At 36.7% G+C, this 23,000-nt stretch overlaps 1 protein-coding gene across 1 annotated transcript in view; it reads left to right on the forward strand.

The window, feature by feature from the left end:
- FAM117B (family with sequence similarity 117 member B) overlaps positions 1 to 23,000 on the forward strand; it is a 107,363-nt gene that overhangs the window by 38,601 nt on the left and 45,762 nt on the right. The window contains exon 2 of the mRNA XM_040475889.1: positions 21,332 to 21,483. Coding sequence (XP_040331823.1) covers positions 21,332 to 21,483 — 152 coding nt within the window. The remainder of the gene's footprint in view (positions 1 to 21,331; positions 21,484 to 23,000) is intronic.

Below are 23,000 nucleotides of genomic sequence, written 5' to 3' on the forward strand. Positions count from 1 at the left end.
CTCTTCTCTTCTCTTCTCTTCTCTTCTCTTCTCTTCTCTTCTCTTCTCTTCTCTTCTTTTCTTTTCTCCCCTCAGAGAGTCCCCCTTAAAATTTCTTGCAGGGCTGATTTAGTGGTCACTAATGCCTTTAATTTTTGTTTGAGAAACTTATGATCTCTCCTTCTATTTTGAATGACAGCCTTGCTGTATAAAGAATTCTTGGCTGCATGTTTTTCCGATACAGCACATTGAATATATCCTGCCACTCCTTTCTGACCTGCCAAGTTTCTGTGGGTAGGTCTGCTGCAAACCTGATCTGTCTTCCCTTATAGGTTAAGGACTTTTTTTTCCCTTGCTGCTTTCATGATTCTCTCCTTGCCTGAGTATTTTGTGAATTTGACTATGATATACCTTGTTGATGGTCAGTTTTTGTTGAATCTAATGGGAGTCGAGTCCTCTGTGCTTCCTGGATTTTGATGTCTGTGTCTTTCCCCTGGTTAGGGAAGTTTTCCACTATGATTTGCTCACGTAACCCTTCTACTCCTGTTTCTCTCTTCCTCTTCCAAGACTCCTATGATTCTCATGTTATTCCTTTTTAATGAGTCACTGATTCCTCTAGTTCTTACATCGTTAATCTCTCTTTTTTTCTGCTTCACTATCGTCCATAAGTTTGTCCTCTATATCGTCGGTTCTCTGTTCTGCCTCATACATCCTTGCCACTGTGGCATCCGTTCAAGTTTGCAGCTCAGTTATAGCATTTTTTATTTCATTCTGACTAGTTTTTACTTCTTTTATCTTTGCAGAAAGGGATTCTAACCTTTTTTGATTCCAGCTAATATTCTTGTTATTGTGATTCTAAATTCTCGTTCAGACATCTTGCTTGTATCTGTGTTGGTTAAGGCCCTGTCTGTCGTTTCTTCCTGCTCTTTCTTTTGTTGTGAATTTCTGCTAAATTCTGTGGTTCAGGTTGTGCAGATTGTTGTGCTAATCCTCAGATCAGTTTTCTAGGTGTGCAGGATGGTTTAGTGTTGATTTGCCTGTATTTCATGGTTGCGAGACACATAGAAAACTTCCATGTTTTCTTCCATCTTGGTTCCTCCCCCAAATATTTTTTAATTTTTAAAGTTAGTAATATGTGTACTTTATTTAAAAACTCGTGCTCCATTAAGGGATTTAAAATGAAAACGTAGGGGCACCTGGGTGGCTCGGTTGGTTGAGCGTCCAACTTTGGCTCAGGTCATGAGCTCACAGTTCGTGGGTTTGAGCCCCGCGTCTGGCTCTGTGTTGACAGTGAAGAGCCTGGAGCCTGCTTCGGGTTCTGTGTCTCCCTCTCTCTCTGCCCTTCCCCTGCTTCACTCTCTGTCTCTGAAAAATAAACATTAAAAAAAATTTTTTTTAATGAAAAGTAAATAATTTTCTCCATGGCCCCTTATTAACAATTGTTTGGATATTCTTGCAGAATTTTTATATAGGGATATACATACACTCATGCACATATAACCCAAACACAGTACATATATTTTATAAACTGTTGAAAAATTTAGTAGAATGATGTACTGTATAGAAAGTTACACATTTTCACTGTTAATCTTGGAGAGTTTTTTATACATAGAGCTACCTGTCTTTTGGAAGGACTATATGTATTCTTAACTTGTTTTGAGGTATAACTGATTTACATCGAGTACACCTCACTCATTTTATTGAAATTGTACTTAGTATGTAGATGTATCATGATCTGAAAAATTTAATGGATATGTAAACGAGGAGGTTGCAGGAGAGGTATATATGTGTATAAATACTTGAAATTATTTTCTTACAAAGTATGTATAATGTACCAAGGGTGATTCTAAATGCTCTGCATAGATACTTTTTAAACACTTTTTACAACAATCTTAAAGTATCATAATTATCCCCATTTTACTGGAGAAACTGAAAGTATAGAGATGATATAAAGTCATACATGTAGTAAGTGATAGATTAAGGTTTTTAATCCATACAGTCTGGTGTCAGAGCGTTTTTTTTAACCACCATATTCTACTGGCTCGTAGGAGCAACAGGTAAAATAGAAAGTACAGGCTGAGGCAAATTTGGAGGAGTGTTCAAATGCCAGGTTAAAATGATAGATTTTATTTAGTGTGTTTGGTGGAATCATGAAAACTTTTGAACGAATTAGTAACATAAACCAATGGTAGCAGAGTGTAGGATGGAGGGAGGGAGAAACTGAAGGCAGACTAGTTTGGTGCAGCTGTTAAAGCAAGAAGTGATGAAAGCTGTAGTAATGGATATGGAAAGGAGGGAATGGCTAGAAAGGTATTGTCTTGGTTTGGTTAGGAGGGTTATAGGAGAAGAAAACGTTAAGTGATTTTGGGAGGCCAAGAGTGCTTCTACTTAAGGGCTTTTTCAACTTATTCTCCCTAGCTGGATCACTCCTCAGATGTCCTTGTCTCTCTCCTGTGTCGTTCTAAGTTCTCTATTCACAAGTCACCTTTCTAGAAAGGCTTTCCCTAATTTCTGTGTATAATGGCAAACCCCTACAGCATGCCCCCCAATTCTTTTGCCCCACTTGGTTTTTCTCTATTTTTAGTATGTAACATTATTTGTTAGTTTATGATTCACTTTCCGTATTAGAATATGTTTTCCAATAGCAGGGACCTTTTTCTTTTGTTCATTCCTCTATAATAGATACTTAATAAATGTTTTTTGAATGAATGCTGTGGAAGGTAGGCAACATAGGATGAATGGAGAAGGCAAGAGAAATGATAGGTTCAGGGGCATCTGAGTGGCTCAGTTGGTTAAGTGTCTTACTCTTGATTTCAGTTCAGGTTGTGGTCTCACAGCTGTGGGATCAAGCCCTGCATTGGGCTCCCATGCTGAGAGCACAGAGCCTGCTTGGGATTCTCTCTCTCCCTTTCTCTCCTCTCTCTCTGCCCCTCCCTGCTTGTGTTTTCTCTCTCTCAGAATAAATAAACTGGAAAAAAAAATGATAGGTTCAGAATAGCTTGTGGGTCACCTCTAAGCATATATATGGCAGGCAGTTCAAATTCATGTCTCATGCGAAAGAGAGAGAACAAGCTAATGGTATGGATTTTAATAAGCACAATATGTGTGTACTACTAATAGATATTAAAATTCTAAAGTACCTTTTGAAATATGAAGTTTAAGTTCTATTTACTTTTTGTATTTGTTCATTTATTGTCACTCTTTCAAGACTGCTATTAGCAAGTGTTTATTAGTTGCAGATGGATCTGTTTTAGTGTGGGGTGGGTTTTTGTTTTAAAGAGAAGTGAAACATTACAACTGGGAGCCCAGAAAGGAGCTGTGGCGTACTTCTGAACTAAGCATAAACTTTGTTTACAGCTGGCTGATACTGTATATGCTAGAGGGCTAAGTCCTTGTTTCACCTTTTCTCTTACTGTTTGTTTTGGACTTGATTTTAGTGTAAAAAAGTTGCTAGAGCCAGCTTTAGAGTGAATTAAAGGTCAATCATTCCTTCATAGAGTTTTTACTTTATTTCTTTCTCTTCATAAGGAACTTTTATTAAAGGATCGTGTCTAACTTTTCACTTCCTATTCATACCTCAGACTATCCAGTGTGACTTCTGCTTGTTGGCTTTATTGAAACAGCTTTTGAAGGGGGTACATGCTAGGTGTTTTATGTATTTCTGTTTTTTTTTTTTTTTTTCCTTCATTTTTTGAGAGAGAGACAGTGTGATGAGTGGGGGAGGGGCAGAGAGAGAGAGGGAGACACAGAATCTGAAGCAGGCTTCAGGCTCTGAGCTATCAGCACAGAGCTCTACGTGGGGCTTGAACTCACAAACTGTGAGATCATGACCTGAGCCGAAGTCAGATGCTTAACTGACTGAGCCACCCAGGCGCCCCAGCGTTTCTTTCTTTTTAATCCTCATGGCAATCTGGAGGCAGTGTCTTTCTCAAACTACTCTTTCTTTGCAGGCCCCTGGAATATTCTTGTTTCCTAGGGTTCCAGTCAGTACTCACTTCTTGTTTTGTTTTGGTTGTTGTTGTTGTTGTTGTTGTTGTTGTTGTTGTTGTTATTGTTTGTTTATTTTGAAAGAGCCAGAGAGAGTAGGAGGGACAGAGAGGGAGGGAGAGAAAAATCCCACACAGACTCCATGCTGTCAGCACACAGTCTGAAGTGGGGCTTGATCTCATGAACTGTGAGATCATGACCTGAACCAAAATCAAGAATTGGACACTTAACTGACTGATGAATCACCCAGGCACCCTAATACTCACTTCTCTTATGCGTCATCAACTGTTTGTATACCAATAGCTTTTTTACACAGATTATTTACAGATTTGTCCTTCTGACACAGAACTCCAGACACACTCTGTAACCACACTAATGTATAAAACTGTCCATTAAGTCTCAATTTAGTATCCTATACCTGTATGAAACTCAGTGGGTTTGAAACTGAACTAATTATATTATGGTTGCCTATGCCTGAAGCTTTTGGAACTAATAATAATGCTAGATGCTATTTACTATGTCCTGGCTTTGTGCATAAGCATTCTCGTTTAGTCCTCAGAGCAACCCTGTTTATTTTACAGATGCATTAAGAGAGGTTCAGAACAGTTAAGGACCTTAACCAGGTGGCAATATAGCTGATAGAGTTGGATTTGAACAGGGTCTAGATAGTTTCAAATGCCATATTCTTGCCACTCGCTGCACTTCTGTCCGCCTCCCTTCACCATGAATACAGTGCACATAGACACCCCTAAGGACTCAGTACTATCGATCTCTTGAATTGCTCAGAAATATTTCATGTTTCTTGATTCTAGTTGTCTTGCTTACTTGGATTATTGCAGTTGCCACTTGATAAATCTTCCTGAATTATTTTATTCTCCATCCATACTGCTGCCTAAAAATGTCTTCTAAAATGCAAATCTGGTCATGTCATTTCCCTTAAGAAATCTAAAATTTTTGGCATAGTGTTCAAGACCTTCTCGGGCCAATTCATAGTCATATTGCATGGTTCTTTTGTTTTAGTTATTATAAGGTATAAGGTTACATGTAGTTCCTAGAGCTATATTTCACCATCTCCCCCCACCCCCTCCTTTGGCATGTCCTTTCCTGTTCCCTCAGTGTCAAAATCCCCTTTTTAAGAGTTGGCTCAAGTGCCCCATCTGTCACAAAACCTCTGCTCTTCTAGGCATTTCCTTTTCCTCTTTCATTTGTGATTACTGCTACTTTGGTTGTACCTCTGAGATGGTTCTCAGTTGGTTCCACTTTCTGGTATTCACACCCTTGTAAAATACCCTCCCCTTGAATATGAGGTGGACTTAGTGACTCAATTCTAATGAAAGAATATAGCAAAAATGATGGGACATCATTACTGAGATTATGTTACTGAAAGGTTGTCATTTGCATCTTGCCATCACTCGCTTATTTGCTCTCTGTGAGTCCTCATTCTTATGGGGGTAGAAACTTGTTATACTTAAGTAGACCAAGGGAGAGGCCCAAGTGGAAAGAAACTGATGTCTGTGGCCAACAACAGTCAACAAGGATATGAGGTCTGCCAATAGTTCTGTGAAAGAGCTTGGAAGCAGATCCTTCTCCACTTAAGCCTTGATAACTGCAGCCCCAGATGATACCTTTGATTCCATCTTTGTGAGAGACCCAGAGTCAGAGGCACTCAGTTAAATCAAATGTAGATTTCTGAGCCATAGAATCTGTGAGATAATGAATGTGTGATATGTTAAGCCCAGTAAGTTTTAGAATAACTGGTTTTGCAACAATGATTGACTAATACAGATTTTGGTAACTGCAGATGGGGTCCTGCCATAACAAATATATGAAAGTGGGAATGGCTTTGGATTCAGGCAGTGAGTGGAGGTTATAAGAATATTGTTGATCATGATGGAGCAGTTTCTTTGAACAGACTATACATTTGGGCTTTGAGGAAGCTGCAAATGAGGGCTCAAAAAAAAAAAAAAAAAAAGAGAAATGTATTGTTGTAAACTGGAGAAAGGGGGTTCCTTGTTATATTGAGGCAGATATCTTAGTAACACTCTTGCCTTCAGTAACATGGAAAGTAGGAAATGTGCCTTATGAACTGGGCGATTTAGCTAAGGAGATTTCTAAGCAAAATGTTGAACAGATTTCTTCTTGCTGCTTCTTAGTAAAATGTGAGAGGTGCTCTGTGAGCACAAAAGTCAAAGTCATTAAGTCTCTTCTTAATGTGGACATAATCACTTTTCCAGTATTTGTTATAGTATGTTGTATGTACCTAATTACCTGTATTTCTTAGTAGACTGTGAGTCCTGTGACAGGCCTTCTAATGTAGTAGTTAAAAAAAAAAATAATTAATTAATTTATGAGAGACAGAATGAAACAGAGCACGAGTGGGGGAGGAGCAGAGAGAGAAGGAGACACACAATCTGAAGTAGGCTCCAGGCTCTGAGCAAGCGTTCAGCACAGAGCCCTGCGTTGGGCTTGAACCCATGAACTGTAAGATCATGACCTGAGCCGAAGTCAAGACACTTAACCAACTGAGCCACCCAGGCGCCCCTAATGTAGTACTTTAGATCTTGCCCAGAGTCTAATTTTAAAGAGACTTAGTCTTAAGCCTTGGCTCTGCCTCTTTTTTTCTTTCTTTCTTTCTTTCTTTCTTTCTTTCTTTCTTTCTTTCTTTCTTTCTGTGTGTCTTTCTTTCTTTCTTTCTTTCTTTCTTTCTTTCTTTCTTTCTTTCTTTCATTTTTTTTGATTTTTGTAAATGTTTATTTTCAAGAGAGACAGAGCCCGAGTGGGGGAACGACAGAGATAGAGGGAGACACAGAATCCAAAGCAGGCTCCAGGCCCCAAGCTGTCAGCACAGAGCCCAACGCGGGGCTCTAACCCACAAACCTTGAGTTGATCTGAGCTGAAGTCAGACGCCCAACCAAGTGAGCCACCCAGGTGCCCCTCTGCCTCTTCCTTTGTAATGGTGACATGTTAGTTAACTTTTCTAATGCTTGCTCAGTTTTGTCATATGGAGGGTGGGATTAATGCTGATAAACTCCTAAGGATTATGCATTTTGACTTTGGTACTCACCACTATATCATCAGTACCTAGAAATGTCTAGTAATATGTGTTTAATAAAGGTTTATTGGATTAATGAATTGAATATTCTTCACCTCAAAGTGTTACTGTGTAGTTTAAATGAGGTAATATATGGAAATCAATTAACATAATGCCTGATACAAATTGCTCAGTCAGTGTTAGTTGTATGTAGGTATTTCATTTTCTCATTTTTATTTTCACCTTTTTCCTCATTATTTATCTAGTTTTATGTGCATTAAAACTACCCCGTGAATAAAACAATTCATTAACCAAAAGATTTGTTTCTATAGTTCTGGGTGATACCTCAGGAATAACTTGAGTTTAAAGTTGAGTTTAAAGGAGAGGAAGAGGTTTCTGCTTTTGACCATGAGGAGAAGCCATTTCTGGACTTAACCTCCTTAGGTAAATAATGAGAAAATTGGATAAAAGATGTCAAACAACTATTTTTAGATACTGGATAACAGGCAGTGTGGGAATGTGATTCCTGAGAAGAGGGGAACACGTAAGATGATTGCTATAATTGCCCTGTATTTCTGCTGGAAAACACATTTCAGAGCTTGGTGCAGGCAGGAGGAGTCTTGGTTGGTGCATGATATCTGGTTGAATTGATAAGATAGAGATTGTAGTTCAGGGAAGTTGAAGTGGCTGAAAATTGCTGCACAGAGTTTCAGAGAAGAGGGAGCTATGTGGAAAAAGAGTTCTAGAGATCTGCATAGGGGTTTTCTCTAGCCTTTGTTAAAGGAGTGTGTAGAATGTGTGTATGTAGAGTAAAACTTGTGAGACTGGACGAGGATTGACTGGAGAGCTGTAAGTTGAGTAATTTCCAGAGCTGGGAAATTGCTGAAGCATTGAGCAGACAGAGGTGAGACCTTTTTCATTACCTGGAATGTTCCATAGAGACCCCAACAGGCCTATGTCTTAGTAGTAGGGCTAAACTAGCCAAGAGTAAAATCTACCCCCAGTCTATCCTAAAACTTAAAAATAAACTTCAAATATCAAGCTGATCCACAGGTTACTTAACTGATTTTCAGAACAAAGCCTAAAAATCTTTAAAGGAAGATAACAAAATCCAGACACTTAAAAGTATATCATTCTGTATAGCACCCAATAAAAAATTACTAGAATCAGGAAAACATGAACACCAGGAGAAAACTAACAGTGAAAACAGACTAAGATAATAAAGGTAGTAGAATTAGCAGAGCAAAACTTTATAAATATGCTCAGTGTGCTCAAAGATTTAAAGGAAAACTGTAATGAGAAGAAAAAATGGAGTTTGTACAGATGAGAAATACACTAAGTGAAATGAAAAAATTAACTGAGATTAACATCAGTTTTTTTTAAATCTGATGAAGAAAAGATCAGTGAAGTTGAGGACATAGCAATAGAAACTACCCAAAAATTAAACACAGAGAAAAGAAAGGCATAAATAAATAAATGAACAGAACTTTTGTGACCTGAGGTATAATATGGGTGTAATTTTACTCCAGAGCAAGGGGGACAGGGAAAAAATTTTTAAAGAAAAAGTGACTGAAAATTTCTCAACTTTGTAAACACTATAAACCTACTGATCCAGAGGATTCAGTATCCCAAGCAGGATAAGCACGAAGAAGACCATACTCAAATGGCTGAAAGACAGTGGTAGAGAAAAAAGTTTAAAGCAGCTGGAGAAAAATGACAGAGGGATAAAAAATTGTTGGCAGATTTCTTGCTAGAAATAATATGTATCAACATAATGGAATGACATCTTTTTTTTTTCACTTGAAGTTTACTTGACATGCAGTGTTATATTAGTTTCAAGGGTATAACATAGTGATTCAAGAATTCTGTACATTACAGTTTCATCACTGTAAGTGTATATTTACCATCTTTCACCATATAATACTACTAATGACTATATTCCCTGTGCTTTACTTTTATCCCTGTGACTTATTTTATAACTGGAAGTTTATACCTCTTAATCTGATGGAATGACATCTTTTGAGTGCTGAAAGATAAAACTGTAAACTCGAAATTTTTATATCCAGCAAAAATATCCTTCAAAATGAATTTTCATGTATACAAAATCTGATAGAATTATTTACCAGCAATCTGGCACTGCAAGAAATGTTAAAGCAGTTCTTCAGGTGAAAGGAAAATGAAACCAAATAGCAAATTGGGTCTATACAAAGAAATAAAGAACACTGGCAATAGTAAGTGTAAGTGAGAGAGAGAAAAGACTTTTTTTGTCATCATTTGATTTCTTTAGAAAATAATTGCTTTAAAGCTAAATAGTAATATATATCGGTGCATAATGTATACATAAAGTACATGACAACAGTAGCACAAAAGACAGTAGGCAACAATTGAAACATGCAGCCCTAAGAGTCTTCTGTTATATGTAAAGTGATATAATTTGAAGGTAGAGTATGATAAAGTAGGATGCATGTTGTAAAACCCTACAGCAACCAAGCAAAAAGTAAAAGAGATATAGCTAATGTATCTGTGGAGTATATGAACTACTAAAAATACTCCAGCCAAAATTATTTAGGAAAAGAGGGAAAAAAAACCCAAATGGAACAAATAGAAAATAAATCGGTATACACATAACAGTGTTAAATGGTCTAAGCACTTTAGTTAAAATACAGAGCTTATCAGACTGGAGCAAGATCCAATTATGTACAACCTAAAGACTTTAAAGAACCAGATAGGTTGAAAGTAAAAAGATGGGAAAATACGCACTGTACAAAACTGAGTATAGAGTGTAAGAAAGCTAGAATATTAACTACTATTTAAAGTAGACTTAATGGGGCACCTGGGTGGCACAGTCGGTTAAGCGTCCGACTTCAGCCAGGTCACGATCTCGCGGTCCGGGAGTTCGAGCCCCGCGTCAGGCTCTGGGCTGATGGCTCAGAGCCTGGAGCCTGTTTCCGATTCTGTGTCTCCCTCTCTGCCCCTCCCCTGTTCATGCTCTGTCTCTCTCTCTGTCCCAAAAATAAATAAATGTTGAAAAAAAAATTAAAAAAAAAATAAAGTAGACTTAAGAATAAGGAAAAAGAGATATTTCATAATGACAAGAGGATCAGTTTATCAGCAACGTGTTCTTTAGGTGTGTATGTTTCCATTAGTAAAGCCTCAAAATTCATGAAGCAGAGGTCAACATTCTTTTCCTAGTAATTGATAATACAAGTAGACAGAAAATAAGTAAGCAGTTAGAAGACTTAAGCAACATTATCAAGAAACATAACCTAATTTACATTTATAGAGCACGTAATAGTAGCACAGTACACATTCTTTTCAACTACATATGGAACATTCACCAAGATATACCATATGTTGAACCATAAAATAAGTCTCATTTACTTCAAAAGAATGAAATCATATAGAAGTGTTCTCTGAGCATAACAGTTAAATTAGAAATCAGCAACAGCTATATGGAAAGTATTTGGAAATTGAAAAAACAATTGTAAATAATCCATGGATGAAAGAAGAAACCAGAAGGGAAATTAGAAAAAAAAGGTTTTTTTTAGTTTGAGAGAGAGAGCAAGGGAGCAGGGAAGAGGCAGAGAAAGAGGGAGAGAGAATCCCAAGAAGGCTCTGCACTGACAGTGCCCACTGATGTGGGACTTGATCTCACAAATCATGAGATCATGACCTGAGCCAAAAATCGAGAGTTGGATGTTTAACCAACAGTCACCCATGTGTCCTGGGAAATTAGAAAATATTTTGGATTGAATGGTAATGAAAGCAGCATAAACTATTTGGGATACAGCTAAGACATGCTTAAAGGGAAATGTATAGGTTTTTTGTTTTGTTTTGCGGGGGGTGGGGATGTATAATTTTGAAAGATGCTTGTATTTGTATTAGAAATGAAGAAAAATTTTAAATCAGTAATTTTCTAAGCGTTTATTTTAAGCTAGAAAAAGAAGAGCAAATTAAACAGAAAGTAGAAGGAAGGAAATAAAACCGAAATCAGTGATTTAGAAAATTGATAAAATAATTGAGAAAAATCAGTGAAATCAAAAGCTGGTTCTTTGAAAGGATATATAAAAATGATAAAACTTTAGTTAGATTGATGAAGGAAAAAAAGGTACAAATTAACAGTGCCAAGAATGAAAGGGTATTACTACAGATCATGCATAAATTAAAAGTATAATAAAGGATCATTGTGGACTTTATGCCAGTAAATTCAACGATTTAGATGAAGTAGACAAATTCCTTAAAAGAGACAAACTACCAAAACTGACACAAGAAGAAATAGAAAACCTGAATATCCCTTTAACTATCCTTATATCTATGAAATAAATTGAATTCATAATTAAAAACTCATAAAAAAAAAACTGGCCAGATAGTTCAAATGTGAATTGTATCAAAATTTTAAGAAAAAAATAATAATGATTGTCCCTAAACATTTTCAGAAAATAGGAGAGATTTTTCCCAGCTCATTTTATAAGATAGTATAACACCAATATCAAAGCCATATAAAGCCATTTTAAGAAAACTACACAACAGTATCCTTCATATACAAGCATAAAACTCCTTTACAAAATATTATCAAGTCAAATCCAGCAGTATAAATATGATGATATATCAGGATTAAGTGGAGTTTATGCCAAGTATATAAGTTTAACAGTAAAAAAAAAAAAAAAAAAATACAGTCCTTACTATTCAGAGATTCCACATTTGAAAATTTGCCCACTAACTGAATTTTATTTGTAACTTAAAAATCAATACTTGTGACACTTGGGATCACTTGCAGACATTTAATGACAAATTTGAGTCACCCAATACACATATTCCCTACTGAGGTCAAAGCTCTCTGCTTTCTTTCAGCTCTCCTATTGTAAACAAGTAATCTTTTCACAGTCTATTTAGTGTTACATTTTTCCCATTTTTTGCTTTTTGCTTTTTTGTTTAAAATGGCCTCCAAGTGTAGTGCTGATGTGCAATCTTGTCTTCCTAATCACAAGAAGGTCGTTATGTGCCTTATGGAGAAAATATGTGTGTTAGATAAACTTTGTTTAGGCATGAATTATAGTGATGTTGGCCATGATTTCAGTGTTTATGAATCAGTCCTGTGTATTATATAAGGTGTCTTTAAACAGAAACACTTAAAGCTGTGTATTAATTAATTATTACAAATGTTTTAATCAGGCTCATAGGGGTCTAAACTTGGGTATCCACTAGGAACAGTGGTTCAGTGTTCACAATTTCAGTGTTCATTGGAGACTTTATAGTACATAATTACCACGAATAATGATACTTGACTATTTCACCCTGTTATCTAAGGGCAAAGAAGGAAAATCACTGTTATCTCAGTTTATGCAGAAAAATGTGTTTGACAAAATTAAACATTCTTGTTAAAAACTCTCAGGAAACTCAGAATAGAAGATAACTTCATTAACTAAAACCTGCTTTATTGTCTTATATATAAGCGTATAATATATGTTTATATATAATAGCCTATAGATATGTTAGCCTACAGCTAACATCTTTCTTTACTCAAGATCAGGAATAAACTAAGTATTTTACCTCCTATGACTCCTATTCTGGTCTTAAAATTTACATTAAAAATACATAAAATTTGATTTTTTATTATTAAATTTTAGAATTATACAAAATTGCAAAGACCTAGAATTTATATTGAAATGCAAGTAGACAAACAGTATTGAAAAATAGCAATTTAAAGTTGAAGAACTTATACTATACTGCTTGTGGACAGAGATATAGATCAGTGGAGCAGAGTAGAATATCCAGAAATAGCCCATATATTTCAGTAAAGATTCCTTAGTTAGTTCTGCGGGGGCAGATATAATATTTTCAACAAATGGTTTTGGAATAAATGTGTGGGGTGGGGACTGATAATCCTTGATCAGATTATACACAAAAATGAAATCTAAATTGATCAAAGATCTAAATTTGAAAGCTAAAATTGAAAAATGTCCAGAAGATGACTTAGAAGCAAATCTTGATCTTAGGGTAGGCAAAGATTTCTTAGGAAGTAAAAAACAAACTGTTAGAAGTAGCTGATAAATTTATTATAGTGAAACTAAAAATTGCTTTTCAGAAAACATCATTAAGAAAAGGAAAAGACACACCTCAGACTAGGCAGAAATTTTCAGCTACATATATTTGACAGAGGACTTGGATCCAAAATAAAGGCATACTTTGGAGATTTTGCAGGTGTGGTTGCAGACCATCCCCATAAAGTGAATGTTGCAATAAAACAAGTCAGATTAGTTTTTTGGTTTCCCAGTGCATATAAAAATTATGTTTGTGCTGTACTGTAGCTTATTATTAAGCTGTGCAATTAATATTATATATTTTTTTAAAAGGTACATAATTGAAAAATATTAAAATTTTTTTTTCAAGTTTTATTTATTTTTGAGAGGGAGAGCATGAGTTGGGGAGAGGCAGAGAGAGAGGGAGACACAGAATCCGAAGCAGGCTCCAGGCTCTGAGCTGTTAGCACAGAGCCAGATGCGGGGCTTGAACTCACAGACCGTGAGATGATGACCTGAGTTGAAGTCAGACGCCCAACCGACTGAACCACCCAGGCGCCCCTTGAAAAATCCTTTATTACTAAAAAATGCTAACCACCATCTGAACTTTCAGAGTCGTCATGTTTTTGCTTGTGGGTCCTGCCTTGATGTTAATGGCTGCTAACTGATCAGGGTGGTGGTTGCTGAAGGTTGGGATTGCTATGGAAATTTCTTAAAGTAAGTGCTTCATTGATTGACCTTTCCTTTCATGAATGATTTCTCTGTAGCCTATGATGCTTTCTGATAGCAGTTTTAGCCACAGTAGAACTTTTTTCAGAATTCAAATCAAACCCTGCTGCTGCTTTATCAACTCCGTTAATGTAATGTTCAAATTATTTTGTTGTCATTTCAACAGTTTTCATAGCATCTTCACTAGAAGCAGATTCATCTCAAGAAACTACTTTCTTTACTCATCTGTTCAAGTTTTATCATAAAATTGCAGCAAATTAGTCATATCTCCAGACTCTACTTCTAATTCTGGTTTTGCTCTTTCCACCATATCTGCAGTTACTTCCTCCACTGAAGTCTTGAATCCCTCAAAGTCATCCATGAGGGTTGGAATCAATGTCTTGCAAACTCCTGTTCATATTGATATTTTGACCTCTTCCCATGAATCACAGATGTTCTTCATGGTGTCTAGAATGGTGAATCCTTACCAGAGGTTTTCAATTTTACTTTACCCACATCCAACAGAGGAATCACCATCTAGGCAGCTATAGTGTTATGAAATGTATTTCATAAATAATAACACTTGAAAAGTCAAAAAGATTCCTTGACCCATGGGCTACAGAATGGATGTTGTGTTAGCAGGCATGAAAACATTAATCTCATTGCCTATTTCCATCAAAGCTCTTGAGTGATCAGGTGTATTCTCAGTGAGCAGTAATATTTGGAAAGGAGTTTTGTTTTGTTTTTTTTTTCCTGAACAGTAGGTCTCAACAGTGGGCTCAAGATATTAAGTAAACTATGTAAACAGATATGCTGTTATCCAGGCTTTGTTTTTCCATTTATAGAGCACAGGCAGGGTAGTTTAGCATAATTCTTAAGGGTCCTAGGATTTTCAGAATGGTCAGTAAGCATTTGCTTCACCCTAGTTACCAGCTACATTAATTCCTAACAAAGACAGTCAGCCTCTCATTTGAAGATTTGAAGCCAGGCATGGACTTCTTCTCTCTAGCTGTGAAAGACCTAGATAGCATCCTTTTCCTGTATAAAACTTTTATCTACATTGAAAATCTGTTGTTTTGTATAGCCACCTTCATTAATTATCTTAGCTGGGTCTTCTGGATAACTTGGTGCAGCTTTTACATCAGTACTTGCTGTTTTATCTTACACTTTATGTTATAGAGATGGCTTCTTTTTTCTTTCTTTTCTTAAACATTATTTTTATTTATTTGCTTTTTAAGTAGACTTCATGCCCAATTGGGTCTCAAACTAATGATCCTGAGATCAGGAGTTGCACACTCTACCAACTGAGCCAGCTAGGGGCCCCAATATGGCTTCTTTTCTTAAACCTCGCAAACCAATCTCTGCTAACTTCCAACTTTTCTTCTGTAGCTTCCTCACATCTTTCAGCCTCCATAGAATTGAAGAGAGTTAGGGCCTTGTCTGGATTAGTCTTTGGCCTAGGGGAATGTTGTGACTGGTTTGATCTTATATCTAGACCACTATAACTTTCTCCATATCAGCAGTAGGGGTGTTTGGCTTTCTTTTTATTCATATGTTCACTGGAGTAGCACTTTTAATTTTCTTTAAGAATTTTTCCTTTGCATTCACAACTTGGCTAACTGGCATAAGAGGACTATCTTAGCGTATCTAGGCTCTGGACATACCTTCCTCACTAAGCTTAAACATTTCTAGCTTTTGATTGAAAGTGAGAGATCACATGGAGGCCATTGTAGAATTATTAATTGGTCTAAGTTCAATATTGTTGTGTCTCAAGGAAGGCTCAAGGAGAGGAATAGAAAGGGGGAACCTGCTGGTCAGTGGAGCAGTCAGAGCACAAACAACATTTATCAACTAAGTTCATTGTCTTATATGGGTGTGGTTTGTGGTGCCCCAAAACAATTACAATGATAATATCAAGGATCACTATTCACGGATCATTATAACAAATTTAATGATGAAAAAGTTTGAAATACTGAGAGAATTACCAAAATGTGACACAGAGGCATGAAGTGAGCAAATGCTGTTTGAAAAATGGCACAGACTTTTTCAACTCAGGGTTGCTACAAACCTTCAATTTGTGTTAAAAAAAAAAAAATCAAATCTGTCAAATGCATTAAAGCAAAGTGCAATAAAATCAGGTCTGAAATAAAATTTCCAGAGACATTTTGAGGGGAAGAGAGAGAGTGTGTGTGCGTGCGTGTGTGTGTGCGTGTGTAGGAAGAAGTTTAGACAGTGCATAAATAGGCATATACTTTTATAAGAATTTAATCATACTATGCATAGTATTTAACATAAAATTAACTGTTTTACTTAAAAATAATGAGAAAAGGAAGCTAAAATGAAACTGAAGGAACCTCCTTTAAATGTTTCTTCAACAGAAGAAAAGATCTCTATAAACTTAAAAGAGAGATCAGGAGTAATATTTAAAAATACTGGTAATGTATAAAAAATATAAATTGCCAGTAAAATCTGAGTATTTTATAACTTAGTAATCAAAATGCAAATAAAAAGGTATTTTTAATCTTTCTTTAGATTGGCAGAAAATGATAAAGTACACTGCAGAATGTGGGTAAATGAGTATTCTTGTGAGGGCAAAATCCTTTCTGGTGGAAGGCAGTGTGGCAGTACTTAAAATTTTAATATATGTGTATCCTTGGATATATAATTTGACGTCTAGAAATTTTTTCACAAAGAGATAATTAAATGTAAAAAAATATTGATCTGCCTCGAGAAATGTCTATCATTATGGGATTAAGTTAAGTATATCCATTCAATATGATAGTATACAGCTATTAAAAATGGTGATGTATTATAGATTTATATTTATTGCAATGGAAATAGGTCCTCAACAAGCTCATTTTATTTCTCAACAATAAGTAATAGCATGCCTAATGGAGCCTTATTTATATAAAATTGTGCGTGTGAATGGTAGACAAATCTCTGAGATAAATACTCACTAAAATGGTTATCTCTGAGTGGTGTCCTATTGGCATTTATTTGTGTTGTTAGATTTCTTTACAATAAGTATTTTATCATTTTTGTATTTGAAAAAGGTGAGACTTTTTTTTCCCTCACTGAACAAATGAATATGAATACAACCTTTAAGCAGTACCTGATTAAGCTCTACAAATACCTAAATCTAACAAGGTCTATAGAATCTGTTAATGTAATACCCGGGGGCTGTGCTTTGGGATGCTCTACTGTTGCCGTTGAAGTTACTCAGGAACCAGCAGAACTGGTCACAGATAGTTGGGGGAGTTCTGAACTTTAGAGCCCAAGGCATTGACTGCTATTTTTAGTGCCACACCCTGCTGTAGTTAACTTCTTTAAAGACTTGATTGTTAAAAAACAAAGTCAAGTTTGAACCTTTGTTTTGTTGTTTTGATTTAGTTTTATTTTTAACTTCATTTACATATAATTGACAAAGTTTTAACATATTTCAAGTGACTTGGTGTATGTATACATTGTGAAAGGATTCCTCTAATCTGTTTAAATAACATTCATCATCTCACATATGTATCTTTTCATTTTTTATTTATTAATGTTTTATGTATTTTTGAGAGAGAGAGAGAGAAAGAGTATGAGTGGGGGAGGGGCAGAGAGCGAGAGGGAGACAGATTCCAAAGCAGGCTCCAGGCTCTGAGCTGTTAGCACAGAGCCCAATGCAGGGCTCGAACCCCCGAACTGTGAGATCATGACCTGAGTTGAAGTCGGGCACTTAACAGACTCAGCCACCCAGGAGCTCCTTTAAAGTTCTACATGCAGTAAATTTTAATTGTACAATACAATGATAATTAAGTGTAGTCACCATGTTATACGTTAGATCTTCAGACTTTATTTATTGTGCAGTTGAAAGTTTGTACCCTTTCATCAACTTCTCCCTATTTTCCCATGCCTTGGCCATCACTTTTCTTTATCCTTTTTTTTTTTTTAATTTTTTTTTTTTTTTTTTTTTTTTGAGAAAGAGAGAGAGAGCAGGGGAGGAGTAGAGAGAGAGAGAGAATCCCAAGCAGGCTCCACACTGTCAGCACAGAGCCTGATGCCTGGCTCGAACTCACAAACCATGAGATCATGACATGAGCCAAAACGAACAGTTGGATGCTCAACCACTGAACCACCAGGTGCCCCCTGGCAATAATTTTTCTATGAGTTTGACTTTTTTTTTTTTTTAAAGATTCCACATGAAAGTAATACCAGGAAGTATTTGTCTTTGTTGTTTTACTTTGGATTAACAAGAGTGTGGTGCACGCTTGCCCTTGTTTATGAAGAATAGTAACATTAGAAGGCATTGTCTTGTCTGCATATGTATCAGGTACCATCTTAATCATTGGGTTGGAGGGGAAGTAAAATTCCTGCCCTCCAAAATTTCATTCTTTAGTAGAGCACTGAACAGTCAAAGGACTATTTCTGTGAACCGTGCTATGGCAGCACAACAGTAGGACTTTTGACTTAGATGTTGGTGTGGTTCTTGGACTTGGGTGGCTGTTCAAGGAAGATCTTCCAGGGGAGGGGTGCCTGGGTGGCTCAGTCTTAAGCGTCTTACTCTTGATCTCCACTCAGGTCATGATCTCACAGTTCAAGCCCCACATTGGTCTCTGCACTGACAATGTGGAACCTGCTTGGGATTCTCTCTTTCTCCCTCTCTCTCTCTGCTCCCTCACTGATGCCTGTGCAGGCTTTCATGTGCGTGCATGCTCTCTCTCAAAATAAATAAATAAACTTTAAAAAAAAAAGGATTTTCCAGGGGAAATATCTGAACTGAATTTTTTTTTTTTCAACGTTTATTTATTTTTGGGACAGAGAGAGAGACAGAGCATGAATGGGGGAGGGGCAGAGAGAGAGGGAGACACAGAATCGGAAACAGGCTCCAGGCTCTGAGCCATCAGCCCAGAGCCTGACGTGGGGCTCGAACTCACGGACTGTGAGATCGTGACCTGGCTGAAGTCGGACGCTTAACCGACTGTGCCACCCAGGCACCCCTGAATTTTGAATTTCAGTTTAGACATCTGAACTGAAGTTTGAAAGGTTAAACATGAATTAGCCAAACCAAAGGAAGAGCTATCTAGGGAAATCTAGGTAGAGACAAAGGCATGGAGGCATGCAAAGCACAGTACTTGTTGGGAACTATAGGTCGTTCAGCCTGGTGTAGAGATTGAGGTAGTACAGGCAACAGAGTGAAGCTAGAGAGGTCTGATCATGAAGGGTCTTGTCAGCTGTCAGAGTTTTTTCCTCTGGACTTCTTATAAATACAGCCTTTGTTTAGGTAGGATGGGAATCTTTGAGTCATCTTTGACTATTGAGACTCCCTCCCATCCTTAAACTCCCTTATAATTAGGCACCAAATCCTGTCAATTTTGGGAACTTGGATTGAAATGGAATCATGACAAGCTAGATGTAGACTGTGTTCTTTACTGTAACTTAAGTCTTTTTAATTTCTAGGTCTTTGCCTTGGCTCACAGACCCTTAGTAAATGTTCAAATGAGTGGGTTATAGGAAGGGAGTTCTAAAGAGAAAATGTTTAGTATTTTTACACGTGATGATGTATAATTTTTCTATTCTTCATTTCATTATAGAATATTTAAAAGTGTTTTGTTTTTGTTTTTGTTTTTTAAATTTATTTTTGAGAAAGAGAGCATGAGCGGGGGACGGCAGAGAGAGGGACACAGGATCCAAAGCAGGCTTCAGGCTCTGAGCCATCAGCACAGAGCCCAGTGCATGGCTCAAACTCCCAAACCATGAGATCATGACCTGAGCCAAAGTCGGACACTCAACCAACTGAGCTACCCAGGCGCCCCTATTATAGAAAATTTAATAGTCTTAAGAGGCCTCGTTGAAAAGTCAACTCTTCAATAATTAAAAATCTCCAAAATGGAATCAGACCGATTAGTAAGATCTGCTTGGTCAGTGCACTGGTGGGTGACTGAAGCAGCATCATGGTAGGAAAGAGGTACCAGAAAGCTTCTGACGATTTGATTTTGATGAATATACCCCAGATCACATGGTGTCTTTTTTTTTTTTCCTAGCTGAGAACAGTCATGTGACTGTCCAGTAGAGATTAATTTTTTAGTTAGAGGAAATTTGTGAACATGTACATTTATTGCTTTTTACTTGCCATAATAATGTGAGAATGCGCTTTCTTGAACTTACAGACACATACAGGGTTTATTTTGTGTTTACTAAAAGGAAGACTATGCAGAGATGGTTGGCATTTGCAACAATTAGGCATTGTTTCAGTGAAATAATTGTGCCATTTTGAAAGCAAATTATGTATCGGAAGCATATCTTTGAAGCAGCTTTATGATTATCAGCAACACGGGTGCTGTAACTATTATTTTAGTGGAATTGAATCTTTTGTTATATGGGTCACATAACCAGGAACTGAACTTTTACACTTGTAACTGTGCAAGACTCTTATTAAGACATAATGTAATACAAACAGAAGATAGGTGTCTCAAAGTGTTTTTGTATATGGGCTTAAGAGCAAAGGTATTTATCACATAGAACTAGAATGAGAGCATTATAATACAGTCCAATTTATGCATATGTTTAATATTTTAAAGCCTTTCCTTTGTTTCCTTCCTTTTCTTAAAGTATAAATTAGCTAAGCCTATTTCCTTCTCCCATCAAAGAAAAAAAGGAGATACAAAGGTGTTTCTTCTGTCACCTCTCACTTCCCATTATCTAATTTTTAAAGTTTTTTTTTCCTTTTTTTAACTCACATTTAAATCTATATGCTGTAGCTTGAAATGAAAAAGATTTTTGCATATGTGGCTTCAATGAACGTTCCTATAGCCTGGTTAATATGGTTTTATTGTGACAAATCTCCCTATATAGAGCTGATTAAAATGGAATTTCCCTGTAACTTTATCTTAGCTGTCTTATATCCTCTTGAGTATAGGTGGTATAATGATAAATAAGTATTTTGTTTCTTAATCTTAAAACCAAGATGAACATTTTAAAAATGGGTAGATATACATTTGTCTTATTTTCTTTTTTCCTGTAGAGATCATTACAGTTGTAACAAATAATACACGTTTTGTACACTTTGCCCAGTCTCCCTCAGTAATAACATTTTGTAGAACCATAGTACAATATTACAACCAGGATATTGACATTGTACAATCTATTCTTATTAATTCAGATTTTTCCAGTTTTACTTGAACTCATTTGTATATGTGTATAATTCTATACTGTTTAATCTCTGTATGTTTGTGTATCTATCACTACAGTAAAGCTGAATAGCTCCTTATCACAAGGGTCCCTCTTGTTGCCCTTTTATAACACCTTCTTTTCTTCTGCCAGTTCATTGTTCCTCCCCATCTCTGACTCCTGGCAGCCAGTAATCTCTCCTCCATTTCCAAACGTTTTTTCGTTTCAAAAGTGTTATATAAATGAAATCATATAGTATGTAACCATGTGAGATTGACTGTTTTCACTCAGTATAATTCCCTGGAGATTTGTCCAAGTTTGTATGAATTAGTCGCTTACTCCTTTTTATTACTTGTTTTTTTTAAGTTAGAGAATTTCCACATAGTTTAGTACTTAGTTTCTACTTTGTTTCCTTCCTAATCTATTTTAAAAATACATATATTTGTCTTAAATCTAGGTGACAAAACACGACCACCATCCTCAAGCCCCTCTAGTATTATCCGGCGCACTTCCTCTCTGGATACACTTGCTGCTCCATACCTTGCAGGGCACTGGCCTCGTGATAGTCATGGGCAGGCTGCTCCTTGCATGAGGGACAAGGCTACACAGGTAGGTTTATTAAAATTCTTTTTTTTTGGGAGGTGGGGAAGGGCGCCTGGGTGGCTCAGTTGGTTGGGCAACCAACTTCGGCTCAGGTTATGATTTCACAGTTTGTGAGTTGGAGCCCTACATCAGGCTTTGTACTGACAGCTCAGAGCCTGGAGCCTGTGCCAGAATCTGTGTCTCCCTTTCTCTCTGACCCTCCCCTGCTCACACTCTGTCTCTCTGTCTCTGTCTCTGTCTCTCTTTCAAAAATAAACATTAAAAAAAGGGTTTTTTTAATGTAAAAAAAATTTTGTTTTTGAGAGAGTAGTGCAAGCAGGGGAGGGGGCAAAGGGAGAGGGGAGAGAGAATCATAAGCAGGCAGGCTCCACACTCAGAGTCTGATGCTTAACTGACAGAGCCACCCATGTGCCCCCATTTTGACCATTTTTAAGTATATAACTTAGTAGCATCAATTACATTCACACTCTTGTGCAACTATTGCCATTATCTGTTTCAAAACTTTTCATCAGTCAAACAAAAACTCAGTAAGTCCTCATTCTTTTTCCAGCCCCTGTAACCACTATTCAACTTTCTGTTTCTGTGAATTTGCCTGTTCTAGGTATTTCATATAACTGGAAGCATATGATATTTGTACTTCTTTATCTGACTCATTTTGCTTAACATAATGTTTTCAAGGTTTATCCATGTTGTACCATTTGTTTTCATGGCTGAATAATATTCTATTGGATGGATAAACATGTTTATCCATTTCTGGTTTTGGACATCGGGGTTGTTTACAAATTTTGGCAATTGTGAACAGTGCTGAAACAAACATTGGTGTGTAGATATCTGTTTGAATCTCTGCTCTCAATTCCTTTTGGCACGTATGTAGGAGTGAAATTGCTGGGTCATATATTTAGCTTTTAGAGGAACAGTCTGGCAGTTCCTCTAAAATATATGGCTCAGCAGCTGCACCAGTTTACATTCCTTCCAGCAGTGTATAAGGACTCTAGTTTCTCCATATCCTCACCAAAACTTAACTATTTTTCTGTTTTTTCTTCAGTATAGCTATCCTGGTAGATATGAAATTATATCTTGTGAGTTTTATTTATATTTTCCTAATGACTGATGATGTTGAGCATCTTTTCATATGCTTATTGTATATCTTCTTTGGAGTTCAGGCAATTTTTAACATCTCTGTGCTTTTGTTTCCTCTTTGTAAAATGGGAGCAGGACACCTGGGTGGTTCAGTCAGTTAAGTACCCCACTCTTGGTTTTGGCTCAAGTCATGATCTCACGGTCATGGGATCAAGCTCTGCATTGGGATGAGCGTGGAGCCTGCTTGGGATTCTGTTTCCCTCTCTCTCTCTGCCCCTCCCCTGCTTGCACACACACACACACACACACTGTCTCTCTCAAAATAATTAAATAAACATTAAAAAAAAAATAAAATGGGGAAAAGAATAGTACCTGTCTTTTAAGGTTATTATGAGGATTAAACAAGGATTAAACAAGGAAATATATATAAAACACTTAGAACA

The sequence above is a fragment of the Herpailurus yagouaroundi genome, unplaced genomic scaffold (assembly GCF_014898765.1).
Source record: "Herpailurus yagouaroundi ecotype Mexico unplaced genomic scaffold, PumYag 140, whole genome shotgun sequence".
NCBI classification, from domain to species: domain Eukaryota; kingdom Metazoa; phylum Chordata; class Mammalia; order Carnivora; family Felidae; genus Herpailurus; species Herpailurus yagouaroundi.